This window comes from Oncorhynchus gorbuscha, unplaced genomic scaffold, assembly GCF_021184085.1.
Source record: "Oncorhynchus gorbuscha isolate QuinsamMale2020 ecotype Even-year unplaced genomic scaffold, OgorEven_v1.0 Un_scaffold_2166, whole genome shotgun sequence".
Taxonomy (NCBI): domain Eukaryota; kingdom Metazoa; phylum Chordata; class Actinopteri; order Salmoniformes; family Salmonidae; genus Oncorhynchus; species Oncorhynchus gorbuscha.
The window spans coordinates 5098-22703 of NW_025745088.1; the positions used below are offsets into that span (position 1 = coordinate 5098).

The 17606-nt window shown below is 42.5% G+C and overlaps 1 protein-coding gene across 1 annotated transcript; it reads right to left on the minus strand.

Annotated features, from left to right (window-relative positions):
- Nucleotides 1-3605: 3605 nt before the first annotated feature.
- LOC124017468 (zinc finger protein OZF-like) lies at nt 3606-16907 on the minus strand. The gene is made up of 2 exons (XM_046332672.1): nt 16574-16907; nt 3606-5404 (listed from the first exon to the last, which is right to left on the minus strand). The coding sequence occupies exons 1-2, from the start codon at nt 16899-16901 to the stop codon at nt 4287-4289; spliced, it is 1446 nt and encodes a 481-aa protein (XP_046188628.1). The 5' UTR covers nt 16902-16907; the 3' UTR covers nt 3606-4286.
- Nucleotides 16908-17606: the final 699 nt, after the last annotated feature.

Genomic DNA, 17606 nt, shown 5'->3' on the forward strand with positions numbered 1-17606 from the left:
TCCGTTCTCTCCACTGGCTTCCAGTTGAAGCTCGCATCCGCTACAAGACCATGGCGCTTGCCTACGGAGCTGTGAGGGGAACGGCACCTCAGTACCTCCAGGCTCTGATCAGGCCCTACACCCAAACAAGGGCACTGCGTTCATCCACCTCTGGCCTGCTCGCCTCCCTACCACTGAGGAAGTACAGCTCCCGCTCAGCCCAGTCAAAACTGTTCGCTGCTCTGGCCCCCCAATGGTGGAACAAACTCCCTCACGACGCCAGGACAGCGGAGTCAATCACCACCTTCCGGAGACACCTGAAACCCCACCTCTTTAAGGAATACCTAGGATAGGATAAGTATTCCCCCCCCTTTAAGATTTAGATGCACTATTGTAAAGTGACTGTTCCACTGGATGTCATAAGGTGAATGCACCAATTTGTAAGTCGCTCTGGATAAGAGCGTCTGCTAAATGACTTAAATGTAAATGTAAATATATACTGACTATATCTATATATACTGACTATATCTGTATCTATATGTAACGGATGTGAAACGGCTAGCTTAGTTAGCGGTGCGCGCTAAATAGCGTTTCAATCGGTTACGTCACTTGCTCTGAGACCTTGAAGTAGTAGTTCCCCTTGCTCTGCAAGGGCCGTGGCTTTTGTGGAGCGATGGGTAACGATGCTTCGTAGGTGACTGTTGTTGATGTGTGCAGAAGGTCCCTGGTTCGCGCCCGGGTATGGGCGAGGGGACGGTTTAAAATTATACTGTTACATATATATACTATATATATATATACTGACTATATATACTATATATATATACTGACTATATATACTATATATATATATATACTGACTATATCTATATCTATATATACTATATATATATACTGACTATATATACTATATATATATATATATACTGACAATATCTATATCTATATATACTATATATATATACTGACTATATATACTATATATATATATATATACTGACTATATCTGTATCTATATATACTATATCTATATATACTGACTATATCTATATCTATATATACTATATATATATACTGACTATATATACTATATATATATATACTGACTATATCTATATATACTATATATATATACTGACTATATATACTATATATATATATATACTGACTATATCTATATCTATATATACTGACTATATATACTGACTATATATACTATATATATATATACTGACTATATATACTATATATATATACTGACTATATCTGTATCTATATATACTATATATATACTGACTATATATACTATATATATATACTGACTATATCTGTATCTATATATACTATATATATATACTGACTATATATACTATATATATATACTGACTATATCTATATCTATATATACTATATATATATATACTGACTATATCTGTATCTATATATACTATATATATATACTGACTATATCTGTATCTATATATACTATATATATATATACTGACTATATCTATATCTATATATACTATATATATATATACTGACTATATCTGTATCTATATATACTATATATATATATACTGACTATATCTATATCTATATATACTATATATATATATACTGACTATATCTATATCTATATATACTATATATATATATACTGACTATATCTATATCTATATATATATATACTGACTATATCTATATCTATATATACTATATATATATATACTGACTATATCTGTATCTATATATACTATATATATATACTGACTATATACTATATATATATACTGACTATATCTATATCTATATATACTATATATATATACTGACTATATCTGTATCTATATATACTATATATATATACTGACTATATATACTATATATATATACTGACTATATCTATATCTATATATACTATATATATATACTGACTATATCTATATATACTATATCTATATATACTGACTATATCTGTATCTATATATACTATATATATATACTGACTATATATACTATATATATATATACTGACTATATCTATATCTATATATACTATATATATATACTGACTATATATACTATATATATATATATACTGACAATATCTATATCTATATATACTATATATATATACTGACTATATATACTATATATATATATATATACTGACTATATCTGTATCTATATATACTATATCTATATATACTGACTATATCTATATCTATATATACTATATATATATACTGACTATATATACTATATATATATATACTGACTATATCTATATATACTATATATATATACTGACTATATATACTATATATATATATATACTGACTATATCTATATCTATATATACTATATATATATACTGACTATATATACTATATATATATATACTGACTATATATACTATATATATATACTGACTATATCTGTATCTATATATACTATATATATATACTGACTATATATACTATATATATATACTGACTATATCTGTATCTATATATACTATATATATATACTGACTATATATACTATATATATATACTGACTATATCTATATCTATATATACTATATATATATATACTGACTATATCTGTATCTATATATACTATATATATATACTGACTATATCTGTATCTATATATACTATATATATATATACTGACTATATCTATATCTATATATACTATATATATATATACTGACTATATCTGTATCTATATATACTATATATATATATACTGACTATATCTATATCTATATATATATATACTGACTATATCTATATCTATATATACTATATATATATATACTGACTATATCTATATCTATATATACTATCTATATATACTGACTATATCTATATCTATATATACTATATATATATATACTGACTATATCTGTATCTATATATACTATATATATATACTGACTATATACTATATATATATACTGACTATATCTATATCTATATATACTATATATATATACTGACTATATCTGTATCTATATATACTATATATATATACTGACTATATATACTATATATATATACTGACTATATCTATATCTATATATACTATATATATATACTGACTATATCTATATATACTATATCTATATATACTGACTATATCTGTATCTATATATACTATATATATATACTGACTATATATACTATATATATATACTGACTATATATACTATATATATATACTGACTATATCTATATATACTATATCTATATATACTGACTATATCTGTATCTATATATACTATATATATATACTGACTATATATACTATATATATATACTGACTATATATACTATATATATATATACTGACTATATCTGTATCTATATATACTATATATATATACTGACTATATCTGTATCTATATATACTATATATATATACTGACTATATATACTATATATATATATACTGACTATATCTGTTTTTCGTGAGGGCAGTCATGACATACAGGGCCTTCAGAAAGTATTCAGACCCTTTGACTTGTTCCACATTTTGTTACGTTACAGCTTTATTCTAAAATTAATTAAATACATTTTTTGTTACTCAATCTATACAAAATACCCCATAATGACAAAGCAAAAACTGTTTTTTATACATTTTTGCAAGTTTATTAAAATAAAAAAACACAAGTCAGAACACAGCGTCTCTATTCTCTCATGTGATTTCAGGTCCTCTGCCTGGGAAAATGTCTTTCCACAATGAGAGCAGTGGTATGTCTTCTCCTCCTGTGTATATACCCGTAGGAAGCCATCACTCCCCATTGCTGACCAGAAATGAGCTACAACTGGGCTAATAACTAGCAAAGAAAATAAACAACTGTGTACACGCGGCTACGCGGTTTGATTTCAAAACAAGCACATCCACTCACTGCCCCACCTGACTTCTCAGTGCAATTAGAATCCTCCTTTTCCTGCTCTTTCAGGTTCCCTAGCAGTAGTAATGGTTGTATGTGTTTTTCCTGCTCTTTCCGGTTCCCTAGCAGTAGTAATGGTTGTATGTGTTTTTCCTGCTCTTTCAGGTTCCCTAGCAGTAGTAATGGTTGTATGTGTTTTTCCTGCTCTTTCAGGTTCCCTAGCAGTAGTAATGGTTGTATGTGTTTTTCCTGCTCTTTCAGGTTCCCTAGCAGTAGTAATGGTTGTATGTGTTTTTCCTGCTCTTTCAGGCTCCCTAGCAGTAGTAATGGTTGTATGTGTTTTTCCTGCTCTAACTGACCTAAACTCTTTCTACACTGGGAGCAGTGGACGGTCTTATCCTCACCTGAGTGTGTGTATTCTCTCATGCTTTTTCAGGTTCCCTAATCGGGTAAATGTCTTTTGACACTGAGAGCAGTGGTAGGTCTTTTTTTCTGTGTGTGTCCCCTCATGATATTTCAGGCCCCCTAACTGGGTAAAGGTCTTTTCACACATGGAGCATTGGTAAGGCTTTTCTCCGGTGTGTTTCTTCTTATGCTCTTTTAGGTTCCCTAACTTGGTAAAATCCTTACCGCACAAGGAGCAATGGTAAGGTTTATCCCCTGTGTGCGTCCTCTCATGCTCTTTCAGGTCCCCTAACCACCGAAAACTCTTTCCACAGTGGGAACAGGGATAAGGCTTTTCTTCAGAGTGTATTTTCTCATGTTTTTTCAAATACCCTAACTGGGTAAAACGCTTTCCACAATGAGAGCAGTGGTAGAGTTTTTCTCCTGTGTGTATTCCTTCATGCCTTTTCAGATTTCCTAAATGTGTAAATCGCTTTCCACACTGGGAACATTGTAAAGGTTTTTCTCCTGTGTGTTTCTTCTTATGCTCTTTTACGTTCCCTAATGTGGTAAAATCCTTTCCACACTGAGCGCAATGGAAAGGCTTCTCCCCTGTATGTGTCCTTTCATGCTGCTTCAGGTTCTCTAACCACCTAAAATTCTTTCCACACTGGGAACAGAGGTAAGCCTTCACTCCAGAGTGAATTCTCTCATGTATTTTTAGGTGTGCTAATCGAGTATAACGCTTTCCACACTGGGAGCAATGGAAAGGCTTCTCTCCTGTGTGTATCCTCTCATGCTCTTTCAGGTGCCTTAACCATGTAAAACCCTTTCCACACTGGGGACATTGGAAAGGCTTTTCTCCTGTGTGTATTCTCTCATGCTCTTTCAGAAGTGATGACTGGTTAAATCTCTTTTCACAATGGGAACATTGGAAGAGCTTTTTTCCTGTGTGTGTTCTCTCATGCTCTTTGAGCTTAGATAACCACTTAAAACTCTTTCCACACTGGGAGCAGTTGTGTCCTGTCGCTGGTTTGGGCGTCTCTGGGTCTGGTTCCCCTGAAGGACTCTTCTCTGGGTCTGGGTCCCCTGAAGGACTCTTCCCGCTGTCAGAGTGAGAGTCTGGTCTCTCTCCTGCCAAAGATAAAACAGATTATTTTGTTAAACAGAGACCTGAATGAATGATTAAACTGTCTTCCTATGAGGTTTAATCCAGACTAGATCCTTCAAAATATAACCATTATAAAATGCTGATTGGTTGATATTCGCAATAATCTCAGGTAATGGCTTTTAAAAGTTCCATCCATCCTATTTTTTTAGGGCAAGATTTAGGCTTTCTGATATAAACAATAATAAAACAAACACTGTAAACCCACCCACACTGTGCCATGAGGTCACTGTTCAATCTGCCCACACTGTGCCATGAGGTCACTGTTCAATCTGCCCACACTGTGCCATGAGGTCACTGTTCAATCTGCCCACACTGTGCCATGAGGTCACTAAAACTCCACAGAAAATCAGATATTTTCTTAACATGAAGGGAAATGGTAGAAAAACTTTTTTTTAGAACTGTTGATTGTTCCATCTGCTTTCTGCTGTTAGGGGAGAGGCAAGATCTAAAAATATATTTTTTTAAATGTTTCTTAAAAAGCCCACTTTAAATCTGAGATTTTTTAAACTATCTCATCCATATCTAAAAAAAAGAAGAAAAACATGAAGTCTTTGTCAATCCAAATGCCCAGATATTTATAGGAACCCGATCGATGGGTAAAACCATCCAGTGAATAAATATATGGTCCATCTGAAACATCCTGAACTACAGAACAACATGTATTTAGTCTTGTCCACATTACAGTACAAGTTTTAAACCAACCAGTGCGTTCTGTTAGGTAACAAGGTCATATAGCAGCTCTAACATAGGCTGGCCAACCAGGGCGTTCTGTTAGGTAACAAGGTCAGATAGCAGCTCTAACATAGGCTGGCCAACCAGGGCGTACTGTTAGGTAACAAGGTCATATAGCAGCTCTAACATAGGCTGGCCAACCAGGGCGTTCTGTTAGGTAACAAGGTCAGATAGCAGCTCTAACATAGGCTGGCCAACCAGGGCGTACTGTTAGGTAACAAGGTCAGATAGCAGCTCTAACATAGGCTGGCCAACCAGGGCGTACTGTTAGGTAACAAGGTCATATAGCAGCTCTAACATAGGCTGGCCAACCAGGGCGTTCTGTTAGGTAACAAGGTCAGATAGCAGCTCTAACATAGTCTGACCAACCAGGGCGTTCTGTTAGGTAACAAGGTCAGATAGCAGGTCTAACATAGGCTGGCCAACCAGGGCGTTCTGTTAGGTAACAAGGTCAGATAGCAGCTCTAACATAGTCTGACCAACCAGGGCGTTCTGTTAGGTAACAAGGTCAGATTGAAGGTCTAACATAGGCTGGCCAACCAGGGCGTTCTGTTAGGTAACAAGGTCAGATAGCAGCTCTAACATAGGCTGGCCAACCAGGGCGTTCTGTTAGGTAACAAGGTCAGATAGCAGCTCTAACATAGGCTGGCCAACCAGGGCGTTCTGTTAGGTAACAAGGTCATATAGCAGCTCTAACATAGTCTGACCAACCAGGGCGTTCTGTTAGGTAACAAGGTCAGATAGCAGCTCTAACATAGGCTGACCAACAGTTGGGTCAATGGAGAGACCTCCACTGCCTTCGGAAAATATTCAGACCCCTTGTGGTCCTTCTGTAGCTCAGTTGGTAGAGCATGGCGCTTGTAACGCCAGGGTAGTGGGTTCGATCCCCGGGACCACCCATACGTAGAATGTATGCACACATGACTGTAAGTCGCTTTGGATAAAAGCGTCTGCTAAATGGCATATATTATATATATTAGGTAACAAGGTCAGATAGCAGCTCTAACATAGGCTGGCCAACCAGGGCGTTCTGTTAGGTAACAAGGTCATATAGCAGCTCTAACATAGGCTGGCCAACCAGGGCGTTCTGTTAGGTAACAAGGTCAGATAGCAGCTCTAACAGTCTGACCAACCAGGGTGTTCTGTTAGGTAACAAGGTCAGATTGAAGGTCTAACATAGGCTGGCCAACCAGGGTGTTCTGTTATGTAACAAGGTCAGATAGCAGCTCTAACATAGTCTGACCAACCAGGGCGTTCTGTTAGGTAACAAGGTCAGATAGCAGCTCTAACATAGGCTGACCAACAGTTGGGTCAATGGAGAGACCTCCACTGCCTTCGGAAAATATTCAGACCCCTTGTGGTCCTTCTGTAGCTCAGTTGGTAGAGCATGGCGCTTGTAACGCCAGGGTAGTGGGTTCGATCCCCGGGACCACCCATACGTAGAATGTATGCACACATGACTGTAAGTCGCTTTGGATAAAAGCGTCTGCTAAATGGCATATATTATATATATTAGGTAACAAGGTCAGATAGCAGCTCTAACATAGGCTGGCCAACCAGGGCGTTCTGTTAGGTAACAAGGTCATATAGCAGCTCTAACATAGGCTGGCCAACCAGGGCGTTCTGTTAGGTAACAAGGTCAGATAGCAGCTCTAACAGTCTGACCAACCAGGGTGTTCTGTTAGGTAACAAGGTCAGATTGAAGGTCTAACATAGGCTGGCCAACCAGGGTGTTCTGTTATGTAACAAGGTCAGATAGCAGCTCTAACATAGTCTGACCAACCAGGGCGTTCTGTTAGGTAACAAGGTCAGATAGCAGCTCTAACATAGGCTGACCAACAGTTGGGTCAATGGAGAGACCTCCACTGCCTTCGGAAAATATTCAGACCCCTTGACTTTGTCCACTTTTTGTTACGTTACAGCCTTATTCTAAACATGGATTACATTTTTATCCTCGTCGATCTACACACAATAACCCATAATGACATCACAATACCCCATAGTGACAAAGTGAAAACAGGTTTTTTTTTAAACCCCCAGAAATACCTTATTTACATAAGTATTCAAACCCTTTGCTATAAGACTCGAAATTGAGTTCCGTTGCATCCCGTTTCCATTGATCATCCTGGAGATGTTTCTACAAGTTGATTGGACTCCACCTGCAGTAAATTCAATTGACTGGACATCATTTGGAAAGGTACACACCTGTCTATATAGAGCCTTCCCGAAGGACAACCATCTCCGCAGCACTCTACCAATCATGCCTTTATGGTGGATTGGCCAGACAGAAGCCACTCCTCGGTAATAATATAATAATATATAATATATGCCATTTAGCAGACGCTTTTATCCAAAGCGACTTACAGTCATGTGTGCATACATTCTACGTATCGGTGGTCCCGGGAATCGAACCCACTACCCTGGCGTTACAAGCGCCATGCTCTACCAACTGAGCTACAGAAGGACCGGTAAAAGGCATTGGAGTTTGCCAAAGGGCACCTAAAGGACTGTCTGACCATGAGAAACAAGATTATCTAGTCTGATGAAACCAAAACGTAACTCTTTGGCCTGAATGTTAAATCTGGAGGAAATCTAGCCCTACGGTGAAGCATGGTGGTGACAGAATCATACTGTCTAGCACTACGGTGAAGCATGGTGGTGACAGAATCATACTGTGGGAATGTCGTTCAGCGGCAGGGCCAGGGAGACTAGTCTGATGAAACCAAAACTTAACTCTTTGGCCTGAATGTTAAATCTGGAGGAAATCTAGCACTACGGTGAAGCATGGTGGTGACAGAATCATACTGTGGGAATGTCGTTCAGCGGCAGGGCCAGGGAGACTAGTCTGGATCGAGGGCAAGATGAATGGAGCAAAGTTCAGAGAGATCCTTGATGAAAACCTGATCCAGTGCTCAGGACCTCAGACTGGGGTCCTCATCTTTCCAACAAGACGACGACCCTAAGCACACAGCCAAGACAACGCAGGAGTGGCTTCGGAACAAGTCTCGGAATGTCCTTGAGTGGTCCAGTCAGAGCCCGGACTGGAACCCGATCGAACATCTCTGGAGAGACCCTGAAAATAGCTGTACAGCGACACTCCCCATCCAACCTGACAGAACTTGAGAGGATCTGCAGAGAAGAATGGGAGAAACTCCCCAAATACAGGTGTGCCAAGCTTGTAGTCAAACCCAAGAAGACTGAGGCTGTAATCGCTACCAAAAGGTGCTTCAACAAAGTACTGACTCCTTATGTAAATGTCATATTCCTGTTTTTATTTTTGTTAGAATTAACAAAAAATGATAAACAACCTGTTTTTGATTTGTTATTATGGGGTATTGTGTGTAGATTGATGAGAGGGAAAAAAACGGTTTAATCACTTTTAGAATAAGGCTGTAATGTAACAAAATGTGGAAATGCACACAGCAGAGACCATGGAGTAGAGACACAACAGAGACCATGGAGGAGAGACAACAGAGAACATAGAGGAGAGACACAGAGAACATGGAGGAGAGACACAGAGACCATGGAGGAGAGACACAACAGAGACCATGGAGGAGAGACACAACAGAGACCATGGAGGAGAGACACAGAGAACATAGAGGAGAGACACAGAGAACAAAACAGCATGGATACCATTGTTGCTGAGTGGCTGGGGGACAGCATGGATACCATTGTTGCTGGGGGACAGCATGGATACCATTGTTGCTGGGGGACAGCATGGATACCATTGTTGCTGGGGGACAGCATGGATACCATTGTTGCTGGGGGACAGCATGGATACCATTGTTGCTGGGGACAGCATGGATACCATTGTTGCTGAGTGGTTGGGGGACAGCATGGATACCATTGTTGCTGGGGGACAGCATGGATACCATTGTTGCTGAGTGGCTGGGGGGGACAGCATGGATACCATTGTTGCTGGGGGACAGCATGGATACCATTGTTTCTGGGGGACAGCATGAATACCATTGTTACTGAGTGGCTGGGGACAGCATGGATACCATTGTTGCTGAGTGGCTGGGGGACAGCATGGATACCATTGTTGCTGGGGGACAGCATGAATACCATTGATGCTGAGTGGCTGGGCGACAGCATGGATACCATTGTTGCTGAGTGGCTGGGCGACAGCATTAATACCATTGTTGCTGAGTGGCTGGGGGACAGCATGGATACCATTGTTGCTGGGGGACAGCATGGATACCATTGTTGCTGAGTGGCTGGGGGACAGCATGGATACCATTGTTGCTGAGTGGCTGGGGGACAGCATGGATACCATTGTTGCTGGGGGACAGCATGGATACCATTGTTGCTGGGGGACAGCATGGATACCATTGTTGCTGGGGGACAGCATGGATACCATTGTTGCTGGGGGACAGCATGGATACCATTGTTGCTGGGGGACAGCATGGATACCATTGTTGCTGAGTGGCTGGGGGACAGCATGGATACCATTGTTGCTGGGGGACAGCATGGATACCATTGTTGCTGGGGGACAGCATGGATACCATTGTTGCTGGGGGACAGCATGGATACCATTGTTGCTGGGGGACAGCATGAATACCATTGTTACTGAGTGGCTGGGGGACAGCATGGATACCATTGTTGCTGAGTGGCTGGGGACAGCATGGATACCATTGTTGCTGGGGGACAGCATGAATACCATTGATGCTGAGTGGCTGGGCGACAGCATGGATACCATTGTTGCTGAGTGGCTGGGCGACAGCATTAATACCATTGTTGCTGAGTGGCTGGGGGACAGCATGGATACCATTGTTGCTGGGGGACAGCATGGATACCATTGTTGCTGAGTGGCTGGGGGACAGCATGGATACCATTGTTGCTGGGGGACAGCATGGATACCATTGTTGCTGGGGGACAGCATGGATAATATTGTTGCTGGGGGACAGCATGGATACCATTGTTGCTGGGGGACAGCATGGATACCATTGTTGCTGGGGGACAGCATGGATACCATTGTTGCTGAGTGGCTGGGGGACAGCATGGATACCATTGTTGCTGGGGGACAGCATGGATACCATTGTTGCTGAGTGGCTGGGGGACAGCATGGATACCATTGTTGCTGGGGGACAGTATGGATACCATTGTTGCTGGGGGACAACATGAATACCATTGTTACTGAGTGGCTGGGGGACAGCATGGATACCATTGTTGCTGAGTGGCTGGGGGACAGCATGGATACCATTGTTGCTGGGGGACAGCATGAATACCATTGATGCTGAGTGGCTGGGCGACAGCATGGATACCATTGTTGCTGAGTGGCTGGGCGACAGCATGGATACCATTGTTGCTGGGGGACAGCATGGATACCATTGTTGCTGAGTGGCTGGGGGACAGCATGGATACCATTGTTGCTGAGTGGCTGGGGGACAGCATGGATACCATTGTTGCTGGGGACAGCATGGATACCATTGTTGCTGGGGGACAGCATGGATACCATTGTTGCTGGGGACAGCATGGATACCATTGTTGCTGGGGGACAGCATGGATACCATTGTTGCTGGGGGACAGCATGGATACCATTGTTGCTGAGTGGCTGGGGGACAGCATGGATACCATTGTTGCTGGGGGACAGCATGGATACCATTGTTGCTGGGGGACAGCATGGATACCATTGTTGCTGGGGACAGCATGGATACCATTGTTGCTGGGGACAGCATGAATACCATTGTTACTGAGTGGCTGGGGACAGCATGGATACCATTGTTGCTGAGTGGCTGGGGGACAGCATGGATACCATTGTTGCTGGGGGACAGCATGAATACCATTGATGCTGAGTGGCTGGGCGACAGCATGGATACCATTGTTGCTGAGTGGCTGGGCGACAGCATTAATACCATTGTTGCTGAGTGGCTGGGGGACAGCATGGATACCATTGTTGCTGGGGGACAGCATGGATACCATTGTTGCTGAGTGGCTGGGGGACAGCATGGATACCATTGTTGCTGAGTGGCTGGGGACAGCATGGATACCATTGTTGCTGGGGGACAGCATGGATACCATTGTTGCTGGGGGACAGCATGGATACTATTGTTGCTGGGGACAGCATGGATACCATTGTTGCTGGGGGACAGCATGGATACCATTGTTGCTGGGGGACAGCATGGATACCATTGTTGCTGAGTAGCTGGGGGACAGCATGGATACCATTGTTGCTGGGGGACAGCATGGATACCATTGTTGCTGAGTGGCTGGGGGACAGCATGGATACCATTGTTGCTGGGGGACAGTATGGATACCATTGTTGCTGGGGACAGCATGAATACCATTGTTACTGAGTGGCTGGGGGACAGCATGGATACCATTGTTGCTGAGTGGCTGGGGGACAGCATGAATACCATTGTTGCTGGGGACAGCATGAATACCATTGATGCTGAGTGGCTGGGCGACAGCATGGATACCATTGTTGCTGAGTGGCTGGGCGACAGCATTAATACCATTGTTGCTGAGTGGCTGGGGGACAGCATGGATACCATTATTGCTGGGGGACAGCATGGATACCATTGTTGCTGGGGGACAGCATGGATACCATTGTTGCTGGGGGACAGCATGAATACCATTGTTACTGAGTGGCTGGGGGACAGCATGGATACCATTGTTGCTGGGGGACAGCATGGATACCATTGTTGCTGAGTGGCTGGGGGACAGCATGGATACCATTGTTGCTGGGGGACAGCATGAATACCATTGATGCTGAGTGGCTGGGCGACAGCATGGATACCATTGTTGCTGAGTGGCTGGGCGACAGCATTAATACCATTGTTGCTGAGTGGCTGGGGGACAGCATGGATACCATTGTTGCTGGGGGACAGCATGGATACCATTGTTGCTGGGGGACAGCATGAATACCATTGTTACTGAGTGGCTGGGGGACAGCATGGATACCATTGTTGCTGAGTGGCTGGGGGACAGCATGGATACCATTGTTGCTGGGGGACAGCATGAATACCATTGATGCTGAGTGGCTGGGCGACAGCATGGATACCATTGTTGCTGAGTGGCTGGGCGACAGCATTAATACCATTGTTGCTGAGTGGCTGGGGGACAGCATGGATACCATTGTTGCTGGGGGACAGCATGGATACCATTGTTGCTGAGTGGCTGGGGGACAGCATGGATACCATTGTTGCTGGGGGACAGCATGGATACCATTGTTGCTGAGTGGCTGGGGGACAGCATGGATACCATTGTTACTGGGGGACAGCATGGATACCATTGTTACTGGGGGACAGCATGAATACCATTGTTACTGGGGGACAGCATGGATACCATTGTTACTGGGGGACAGCATGGATACCATTGTTGCTGGGGGACAGCATGGATACCATTGTTGCTGGGGACAGCATGGATACCATTGTTACTGGGGGACAGCATGGATACCATTGTTGCTGAGTGGCTGGGGGATAGCATGGATACCATTGTTGCTGAGTGGCTGGGGGCAGCATGGATACCATTGTTACTGGGGACAGCATGGACACCATTGTTACTGAGTGGCTGGGGGACAGCATTAATACCATTGTTGCTGGGGGACAGCATGGATACCATTGTTACTGGGGGACAGCATGGATACCATTGTTGCTGAGTGGCTGGGGGACAGCATGAATACCATTGTTGCTGGGGGACAGCATGGATACCATTGTTGCTGAGTGGCTGGGGGACAGCATGAATACCATTGTTGCTGAGTGGCTGGGGGACAGCATGGATACCATTGTTGCTGGGGGACAGCATGAATACCATTGTTGCTGAGTGGCTGGGGGACAGCATGGATACCATTGTTGCTGAGTGGCTGGGGGACAGCATGGATACCATTGTTGCTGGGGGACAGCATGGATACCATTGTTGCTGGGGGACAGCATGGATACCATTGTTGCTGAGTGGCTGGGGGACAGTATGGATACCATTGTTGCTGAGTGGCTGGGGGACAGCATGGATACCATTGTTGCTGAGTGGCTGGGGGACAGTATGGATACCATTGTTGCTGAGTGGCTGGGGGACAGCATGAATACCATTGTTGCTGGGGGACAGCATTAATACCATTGTTGCTGGGGGACAGCATGAATACCATTGTTGCTGGGGACAGCATGAATACCATTGTTGCTGGGGGACAGCATTAATACCATTGTTGCTGGGGGACAGCATGAATACCATTGTTGCTGGGGGACAGCATTAATACCATTGTTGCTGAGTGGCTGGGGGACAGCATGGATACCATTGTTACTGAGTTGCTGGGGGACAACATGAATACCATTGTTGCTGAGTGGCTGGGGGACAGCATGGATACCATTGTTGCTGGGGGACAGCATGAATACCATTGTTGCTGGGGGACAGCATGAATACCATTGTTGCTGGGGGACAGCATGAATACCATTGTTGCTGGGGGACAGCATGAATACCATTGTTGCTGGGGGACAGCATGAATACCATTGTTGCTGGGGACAGCATGAATACCATTGTTGCTGGGGGACAGCATTAATACCATTGTTGCTGAGTGGCTGGGGGACAGCATGGATACCATTGTTACTGAGTTGCTGGGGGACAACATGAATACCATTGTTGCTGAGTGGCTGGGGGACAGCATGGATACCATTGTTGCTGGGGACAGCATGGATACCATTGTTGCTGAGTGGCTGGGGGACAGCATGGATACCATTGTTGCTGGGGGACAGCATGGATACCATTGTTGCTGAGTGGCTGGGGGACAGCATGGATACCATTGTTACTGAGTGGCTGGGCGACAGCATGGATACCATTGTTGCTGAGTGGCTGGGGGACAGCATGGATACCATTGTTGCTGGGGGACAGCATGGATACCATTGTTGCTGAGTGGCTGGGGGACAGCATGGATACCATTGTTGCTGAGTGGCTGGGGGACAGCATGGATACCATTGTTGCTGGGGGACAGCATGGATACCATTGTTGCTGGGGGACAGCATGGATACCATTGTTGCTGGGGGACAGCATGGATACCATTGTTGCTGGGGGACAGCATGGATACCATTGTTGCTGAGTGGCTGGGGGACAGCATGGATAGCCACTTGTGATACAGCCACTTGTGATATTGCTGTATTGTGTTGTAGATATGTACTGGTGTAATAATGTTATATGATGTACTGTTTTATATATTATTTTGTTTTCTGTGTGATGTAAGTGCCTTAATGTGTTTGGACCCCAGGAAGAGTAGCTGCTGCCTTGACAGGAACTAATGGGGATCCATAATAAACCCCAGGAAGAGCAGCTGCTGCCTTGGCAGGAACTAATGGGGATCCATAATAAACCCCAGGAAGAGTAGCTGCTGCCTTGGCAGGAACTAATGGGGATTCATAATAAACCCCAGGAAGAGTAGCTGCTGCCTTGGCAGGAACTAATGGGGATCCATAATAAACCCCAGGAAGAGTAGCTGCTGCCTTGGCAGGAACTAATGGGGATCCATAATAAACCCCAGGAAGAGTAGCTGCTGCCTTGGCAGGAACTAATTGGGATCCATAATAAACCCCAGGAAGAGTAGCTGCTGCCTTGGCAGGAACTAATGGGGATCCATAATAAACCCCAGGATGAGTAGCTGCTGCCTTGGCAGGAACTAATGGGGATCCATAATAAACCCCAGGAAGAGTAGCTGCTGCCTTGGCAGGAACTAATGGGGATCCATAATAAACCCCAGGAAGAGTAGCTGCTGCCTTGGCAGGAACTAATGGGGATCCATAATAAACCCCAGGAAGAGTAGCTGCTGCCTTGGCAGGAACTAATGGGGATCCATAATAAACCCCAGGAAGAGTAGCTGCTGCCTTGGCAGGAACTAATGGGGATCCATAATAAACCCCAGGAAGAGTAGCTGCTGCCTTGGCAGGAACTAATGGGGATCCATAATAAACCCCAGGAAGAGTAGCTGCTGCCTTGGAGGAATGGGCCAAAATACCAGCAACAGTGTGTGAAAACCTTGTGAAGACTTACAGAAAACGTTTGACCTCTGTCATTGCCAACAAAGGGTATATAACAAAGTATTGAGATATAAGTATGTGGTCAATAACAAAAGTTTTTTCCACCATAATTTGCAAATAAATTCATTAAAAATCATTTTTCTCATTTTGTCGGTCATAGTTGAAGTGTACCTATGATGAAAATTACAGGCCTCTCATCTTTTTAAGTGGGAGAACTTGCACAATTGGTGGCTGACTAAATACTTATTTTGGCCCACTGTATTACAATTCTATTAATACATCATAACATATTACAAACAAGCGTATCTTTTAGGTTCTGAGTTCAGTGGACATTTATAAGTTATATTCTCCCAGAATCAATGGCGAGGCCCAGAGCCAGATATTAAAACGATATATTAATTCAATAAGGGCAGTTTGTGGCCCTGCTTTTATTAAGACAGTACTCACTGGTGATAATCAGATCTTCAGCCTCCTCTTCCTCTCCTTCCACCTCCTCTTCATCTCCCAATACATCTTCCTCCTCCTCTTTATGTAAGATAGCCTCCTCTTCCTCTCCAAAAGGTTCTTTCACTATAATATCCTCATTTTCTTCTTTAAATGTTATGGCCTCCTCTTCCTCATTTTTCATTCTGAAAGCTTCTACCTCTTCTTCTTTCACTGTGACAGCCTCTATCCCCTCTTCATCTTTCACTCTAAAAGGTTCTTCCTCTTCTTTCACTATAACATCCTCATTTTCTTCTTTAAATGTTATTGCCTCCTCTTCCTCATTTTTCATTCTGAAAGCTTCTACCCCTCTTCTTCCACTGTGACAGCCTCTATGCCCTCCTCCTCCTCTTTCCATCTAAAAGATTCCTCTACCTCTTCCACCTCTTTCATTCTGAAAGCTTCTTCCTCTCCTTTTACTGAAACATCCTCCTCCTCTTCTTTTACGACAACGTTCAGCCCCAGAGCTTCTTTCTCCGTCCAGCAGACCTCCTCTTCTTTAGCAAGAGGGGAGTAGCTCAGTGAACTCATGGTTGGTGATGCTTGTTAGCATTAACGAGTAGCCTGGTGCTAAGCTAACTTAGCTAGCTACCTGTCTAACAACGTAAATATGAACTTAAGTGGGGCAACTAGCTACACGAAAGAAGTTTAACACACAGAGGCAAATATACACCGAAAGCGTCTAAAGAGCTCCAATGTTTAGACTATGTTGGATAGCAAGCCACAGAGGTGACTGACTAGACTGTCGTGAAACAGGTAAGATGAACTAAGTACTTCCGGGTCGCGGATTTTTAGTATCCTTCAGAATAAGAGTCCTGACATGTATACTTTCTAAATGAATAATTAATAATTAATGAGAAAAATGATGTGATTTATTTGTTATTGTTATGTATATATATTTTTTTTTAATCTAAATAGTCAACATTTATTTTGTGTGTACTCCTTCTGTAGCTCAGTTGGTAGAGCATGGCGCTTGTAACGCCAGGGTAGTGGGTTC